Source organism: Brachypodium distachyon, chromosome 5 (assembly GCF_000005505.3).
Source record: "Brachypodium distachyon strain Bd21 chromosome 5, Brachypodium_distachyon_v3.0, whole genome shotgun sequence".
NCBI lineage: Eukaryota > Viridiplantae > Streptophyta > Magnoliopsida > Poales > Poaceae > Brachypodium > Brachypodium distachyon.
Window position 1 is genome coordinate 5,630,780 of NC_016135.3, and position 7,987 is coordinate 5,638,766.

General features: G+C 45.7%; 1 protein-coding gene across 1 annotated transcript; it reads left to right on the plus strand.

Annotated features, from left to right (window-relative positions):
• The first annotated feature begins 4,360 nt into the window (after window positions 1-4,360).
• Window positions 4,361-5,707, plus strand: LOC106865503. The gene is made up of 4 exons (XM_014895643.1): window positions 4,361-4,456; window positions 4,553-4,777; window positions 4,852-5,407; window positions 5,493-5,707. Exons 1-4 carry the CDS (start codon window positions 4,361-4,363, stop codon window positions 5,705-5,707), a joined length of 1,092 nt encoding a protein of 363 aa, XP_014751129.1.
• Window positions 5,708-7,987: the final 2,280 nt, after the last annotated feature.

Consider the following 7,987-nt stretch of genomic DNA (forward strand, 5'->3'; position numbering starts at 1 on the left):
TCTGAAGCGATCCCCTTCACAAGGGTTCGATCTCTGTGCTTACTTGTGCTAGTCCCCGGATCGACTCACTAGCACACACAGTTCAAGATGTAATACCAAGATACAAAGGTCAAAAGTACTTTATTACATCGTATCATCCAGAACTTAAATTATACTTACAAACTTGCATGACCTCTTGGGCCAGCATAAACAAATAATGTTCAAAACCATGACAACAATGTATCATGAAGCTGCAGCGGAAAAGTAGAGTAAAAGGGCCTCATCTACTCCCAGAGGAGAGAGCATGTTGGAATGTAAGCACATGACCCATGACAAAACGACGAACCTCACTCATCGTCGGATCCACCTGCATTATTAATTGCAGCCACTACGTGGTCAATACATTTGAATGTATTGGCAAGCTCACCAGAGTTATAAACGACCTACCAGGTACATGCATAGTTTGGCTAAGTGGGGTTTGGCTATTTTGCACAAAAGCATCTTTATTCAAATCCTGTCATTTTTAGACAAATAGTTTTGAATTCTATTGGACACGGGGTAGAAACACCCATGCTCCTATTAACCTAGGCACATTGAGTAGAAACATCAATGCTCCTACCCAGTTCAAACCATTCATTTTATTAGGAAATTGGAATGAGTGAGACTTTCCTTACAGCTCCGATGTCTAGTTGCTCATAATTGTCCGTAACCGGGGACACGGCTAAGTACTTAGTTTGACACTCTCGAGAGGTGGTACACTTTACCCACAAGAAATCGACGTGTTAATCCCTTGCTGTCCTCCAGGTGGAGTAGCAACGGCATCGATTACAGGAATTTTCAGAACATATTCCCCCAGACCACCTGAGGGACGCGCCCCCACCTACACTGCTACATACCGATGTCACCTCGGATCCGGGTTCATATTTCTTACATCCATCCTGGCAGAGCCCATAATACCATGTGGTTGTACTGGAAGCTACTAAACAGGAAACTAGTCCAGTCTCTGGTTATCCCGGGTGGCATCCCACATTGTGACGCAGGCGCTCCCCGAATCGCACGGGGAGACGACCATGGACGCTCCCGAATCACACGGAGAGACGACTCAGCGGGCCCCATAGAAATGGACCTAACGTCACGACATCCGAAAACTCAAAGCAGCCCACCCAGGATGGTTCATTGAATTACTTGTTTTGCCATACGCTAGGAAATTCATATTGTAATTCAATAGTATCACATTGTATTAATACCACCCTCGTATATTATCATAGCATAGCATTTTACTACTACGATGGCAATTGGTGGTAAGGTCATGACAAAGGTATCCTATACTAGTAGGATAGATCATAGCTAGCATAGATACAATAATAATCCTGACAATGCAACTAATAAAATCTAGTGCATAATAAAATAATAGGTGAATGATCAAAGTGAACTTGCCTTGATAGTAGTTGGAGTTCAAACACTCGTCACAATCGCAAGGTTCGCTCTCCGAGACTACTATACAATCAACAAACATATACACACACATAAACACATAATACAAACATGACAAAAGAATATGTATGCCATGGTGCGATGCAAAACATATGACATGGGTGGGTTGGTTTTATTTGGGTGATCTACTGGTCCAAAGCATTGATAATTAGGCACATGCAATTAGGGTTTTTAAATGAATTGCAAAGCCTAGGGTTTAAACCCTAAAATGAGGTTTTATTAGCATTAACCAAATAGATTAATTCAAAACATTTATTTCTCTGTCCCATTGGACAGAGGACATTAAAACAAAATATTGGGCACTGGTTTCATTCAAAAAGGACTTCTAAATAATTAGTTATGATTTAAATGGTATGAACCCTAATCTGTAATTTGAATGTGATTCAAATATTCAAATTTAAATTTGGACAGTGCCAAAAGATTCTACACTTTCTAAGGATTCCAAAAAGGTGTGGATCATTAAATTTGGCCAAACAGATTTAAAGTTATGATCATTTGAAGTTACAGGGGCCTATCTGCAAAAGTGCCTTTTATTAATTCCGGGGGATTAAAATTACATTTTTATTTTATAAAAACGGGGTGACACGTGGCAGCTTCTGATAGGCGCGTACCGGTTCACTTAAGGGAATGAACCCGATCTAATCCGGGCCGTTGATCAAAGATCGGACGGACGAGGGGAGTTCTAGGGTTTACCGGGCGGCGCGGGCGGCCGGAGTCGGAGGAGACGGCGGCGCGGGCACGGGCGCGGCGGCGCGGGGGCGCTCCGGCGACGTGGGCGTGACGGGGAAGACACGGGGAGGCGCGGCGCGGCACGGCGGAGACGGGGGTGCGGTCGGCAGCGCTCGGGGACGGCGCGGTCGACGCCTAGGACGAAGACGGGCGGCGGCGCGGGCGCGGCTCCGGCGAAGGATTCCGGCGGCCTGGCGGCGTGCGTGCGAGGGAAAACCGGGGGGAAAAGAAGAGGGGGTCGCGGGGGTTATATAGACGAGCTCGGGCGTGAAAAAGGAAGGCCGGAGGAGCGGATTGCGGCGGCGGGCGCGCGGGGACGGCGGCCGGAAATCGCGGCGGCGGCGCGGGCGTTTCCTTCCGAGGAAGAAGACCCTGACGCGTGGGTCCCACGCGTCAGCGGCAGCGGGCGCGCGCGCACGTGGCTGGGCCGGTCGGGTCGGCTCGGGCGCGGTCGGACCAGGCCGGTTCGGCCCAAAACGGCCGGTTCGGTCCGGTTTTCTATTTTTTTTTTCTTTTAGCCTTTTCTTTTTCTGCTTTTCTCATTTCTTTGATATCTTTTGAGTTTGAACTCCAAATTGGTCCAAATAAATCCCAGAAAATTTCTAAAATCATATTCTACCATGATACAACTTTTGGAAGTAGTTTCACCTCAAAATAAAATATGTAAATATAGATTTGCCCTATAAATGCCTTTAGGGCCATATATCTGTTTAAATAAAATACTTTTTCAACTCCAAATAATTATCCAAAAATTATGGGATAGCTTATATATGCACTAAACCCTTTTTATACATCAACCCTATTGGTTTGAAAATCCAAAGGTTACAGGGATGTAAACAAGATCTCTTAAAGCCTTTTTGTGATTCAAAATTTGAATTCAAATACGCAATTGTGGCATGCTGCTCATGGATGCAATGCACATGTAAAAGTTTGAAATTTTGGGATGTTACACTAAAACCCTAGGGTAGGATTTGGACAACCACTGTTCCTTCGACCCGACGGGTAACTACCCGTCAGTCGGCTCGTTTACTGAGCCGTGCACCTTACTCCTTGCCTTGGTGGGACCGCCCGTTCCGCGCCCGCCACGCGCCCGTGTGGCGCTGTCCAGCGGGCCCCACGACCCGAGGCGGGGGCACGCGTCCGGGAGCCTCCAGTCCCCGCAAGTCGGCCCGGGAAGCACCTGGGAACCTCCTCCCAGGAAACTCCCACCGGTGAGCTGGTGGCATGCATGGGTGCCACCTCCGCTGCTAAGGGCCTAAGACCCTAGGGTAGGATTAGAGAACCATAGTTCCTTGGATCGGACGGGTAACTACCCGTCGGTCGGCTCGTTTACTGAGCCGCGCGCCTTACTCCTTGCCTTGGTGGGACCATGCGTCCCGCGCTCGCCACGCGCCCGCGCGGCACTGTCCACCGGACCCCACGCGCGAGGCGGGGGCACGCACCCGGGAACCTCCAGTCCCCGCAAGTCGACTCCGGAAAGCACCCGGGCCCAGCGCACCCGGGAACCTCCTCCCGGGAAGCAGCTTCCTAGGAGGTGCCCAAGCGGGAATATTCTCCGAAGCCCCACTAGCCCCTTTCGGGCTGGTAGCTTGCCAGGAAGCTCGTCGGCGCTCCCCGGGATGAGACCTTCCCGGGGACCCGTGGGAGGGGCCCACGCGTCGCGCAGCAGTGGTACCCCGGGTGCCATTGGTGCGACAACGAGATCGAATTCCTTCGTGGTTTGTTAGTAGACAAACACACAACCTTGTGATCGACCAACTCATCGAGGATACTGTAAGGGATGGGACGGGGGATGACGACTTCCTCCGACGTTCTGTCCTAGTCCTTATTGGCGTACTGCTCGCGCCTGATAATGGACTCGTTGTCCCCAGAGAATATTTTGCACCTGTGGAAGATATCAAAAGAATGCGCCTGTTTAACGGGAATGCGTTCACGTTGTCCATCTTGTTTGATGGGTTGGGCAAGGTGAAAAAGGGTGACTCGATTATTCAATGGCCCCGAGGAAATCTTGCACTAATACTGGTACAAGCCGACTATTTTTCATTTAGAATTTATGTTCATTTGCATATTACAACTGTGTATGTAACGCTAATTATGCATACAGTACCTATATTGGGAGAAGCTTAGACCTTTTAAGGAAAGTCAGTGTGACGTAGAGATGTCTATGAGGCCACTCGCGATGAACTGGGGCGAGCCGGAAGCTAACAAGAGAGATGAGTATGATCAAGTCCATGGCCGTGGAAAAAACTGCAGGGTGAGGGTTGTATGTGTTAACCGGTTTTATTCATCCATTAGTAGTGCCAACTACCTATTTGTCCTTCATCTACATGTGTTCCATGTCAACTTGCAGATTGAGGACGACCTCTCGAAAGGCGCAAGATGGAGAAAAGTTAGTACTCCAGACCTGTCTCAGAAAGCACCGCTGAGGTTTGGGCGACGACCATTGAAGCCCGAACCTGCACGTAAGAGAAGTATCAGCGACGACAGGTTGGAGGATGTTATTAAACGCGTAATGCAGCCGTTCATGGCCCAAATCGACAGGAAGATCGATCGTGCTGCAGATCAATGCGCAAAGGTCAGACAAGCTGTTGTTATTTCTAACTCTCCTTACGCACACGTCAAGATTTTTGCATTATTCGTTTTTTTTAGATAATCATGGAAAGGCTGAACAAGGCTGGTGTGATGTACAAACCTGGAAAGGCTTCGTCAGATGAGGAGCAACATGAAGACAACTGGACATATGTTAAAGGCCGTTATGAGGACAAATATTTCACGGGTGCTTACTCAGACATGGCAAATTCTAACGTACGAATTGTGTCATCTCGAGATGGGGTTGAACAAAAATTCAGTACGCCTCAACAAACAGTACCAGCCGGCGCAGGTGAAACCAAGTGCAACGCTGGAGTTGGAGTGCTCGGTCTGGGGACACCATCACAGCCTGTCGACATTGAGGTAAGCACTGCTATGTCACCCGAGTCATCACCATTGGTTTCCATGGATAGATGCTTGACGTCGGCCGGCTTGAAGCCTGGTTTCCAAGAAAAATCCGTTCCGTCTGAGGACTTCGGAAGTCTGAATGCCAAGTGCAAGTCAGTGGCGAAGACTGAAGTTCTTGGAAAGCGCAAGCGTAAGGTTTCGACTGTGCTCCATTCCCCTTTCACTATTCAGCCACGAAAGAGACGTACGAAGGGTGGTGCTAAAAAAGGTATTATTATATGATGTTTACGTACGACGATGAGCAGTGTTGTTCTCAACTGTATATATTGATTAACAATGCACATATATTTCAGGATTATTTGATGCGTCTGGTTCGGGCAAAGGGCCAATTGATGAAGGGGTAGCAGACGCCGTGACACCGGAACTCATTGATGCCGCCATGCTTTATGTTGAAACAGCCAACGCCGCTGGCGTTTTTGAAAGGAAAAGTGCTATTTTCAGAGATAGAGATGGGACTGCTGTGTCACCAGAACAATTTTGGTCTGTTGTTGCGGACGAAATGCTATGAGGCGAGGTGAGTACATGACTTATAATTGATGTTGCGTGGCATTTCACATGTTGCTTATATCCTGCTGCTTTTGGAATAGGTGATAAATGCATACTAGCACCTGGTGTATTCTCGCATTGGTCGTACTGATCGACACCTTTGTCCTGTGTACCGAGCAAACACATTGTTAAACAAAATTGTAGGTGGGGCTTTTATTCCCAGAAGGTCACGCAACAGCCATGATTACACAATAAACATATCGGCTGACTATGAAAGAGCCGAATCTGTGAGATCGAGATACGCAAAACCCTAAATTACCTTTCTATCCGTGATAATAGCCGTAACTTTTGATTGGATGAACCAAAAAATAATTATGAGTATGCAAAAGACAGGTATTGAAATTATTTAACCAAAGCAACAAGAATCAACTCAATTGGACTTACCAATAAAAAGATATGATCAAAACAGTAACAGCTGACATAAATTTACGAGAATTAATCTATAATCGATTTCGAGAAATAACAAGCAAGATGAAGTAATCGCGATCTTTCCTTGATCTCATGGTACACCTGCAGCAAAGTATTATGAAATCGTGATAAACCTGCAGCAAAGTGTTAGAAATATCTAGCACGAAGAATCCACGAAGATCCGAGAAGAACAGAGCTGACACCGCCAACGAATCTCTTTATTGCAACGATGTCGATCGATTACAAAAGATGCAACAATGCATCCAAAAACTCTCCAAGGATTGATCTAGATCCAAAGCTCTGAGTTCCCTCACGTCATTGCTAAAACCCTACCCTAGACGCCCTCTATTTATAAGGTAAAATTCGCGACCATAAACCGAGTCGGAATCCAACACGAACTCCTCTATCCCGGTCGGTATTCTGCCCGTGGAGCCCACATACGACCTCGGATTGAGATGACTCCAAAAGCAAAGTTGTTCGTATCGACGACGCGCACAACTCATATGTACCACTTTTCCATCGGACTCCATCTTGCGGACACTATTGTTTAGTCTTTAACAGCTCTCAACCAGCCAGGACTGGACCTAGGTATCGTCACGTCGATGCCAATCCATGCCATCAACTCTCATTGTGATGTCTTCGAAACTCGACCATCACGTGTCGAATATCTCCAATACCATACATCTCCGGTATAAACAACGCACGACAAACCGGTGCCCTCCTGGATCATCGTAGCCTTCACTTTCATTGTTCCTTCGCACGAACGTCCCGCATGACCTTGATCCTCGACCTCAGCTTCTCCCCAGCTTCGTTCCTCGATCCCGTCATCGACCATGTTCCTCTAGCTCCGGCAACACCTGAAGGTGAACACACAAATAACCAGCACGAGCACAACTCCACGACTTCACTCAGGTTAAGTTCCAACACAAGATAAATGTCATCACATAAGTATTTATATTATCCAAAGTATCCACATCAATGTTTCACTTAAAACACTTGTCAATGTTACAAATCACATATGATTTCATAATATCCCCCTTGATGAAAACATTGCCAACATCTCCTTAACACTAGACATTGAACATTGATTGGCACACACATTCACTTAACTCTCAGATTTTCAAGGTTTTAAAAAAAAAACATCAAAATGTTGGAGAAACACCAATAAACACCAAAATATTGGTAAAATATGATATGTATATGTGTTGAAATCTCTCCCCCTTTGACAATGAATTTCATCAAAACCACACAAAAATATTTCCCCCGCTTCAAAAAAATGTTTCTTTAAACAAAAAGCGATTTTTTTGTTTATTTTGTCATATTTCATTTTTTTGTTGCAACGAGCATTATGAAACATCATGAACATGATAATTGTGCATCCAAGTCATGTAAAAAGTAGTTTTACTCGACATGTATATAAGTATGATGTAATCTACACATGATTAAAAATCAAGTATTGTTACGATTTATTGCAAGACATGGTCTCCCCCTATCAACTACATCAATACTTGAATAAAAAATAACTTGCAGCCCATTACATTAAACATAACACTTTATAAAAGCATAATATTTATTTTCATTCAATTTATATGCCAAGTCAATTCAACCTTGTCAAGCCTATATTTAAAACACCATGCCAAGACTATGCCCAAAGTGCAATGATTAACAATCAGAAGCTTAAGGCAAATGGTAAGCAATCAGAAGTTTAAGAACTTCCAAGTTCATACCAAAGTGCAATCGTAAGTAGTCTCGTGAAGATGTAGTGCGACATTGGCATATTTATTTAGTAAAAATTGCTTGACACCACGTGTCTTCGTATATTCGAACCTTGGTA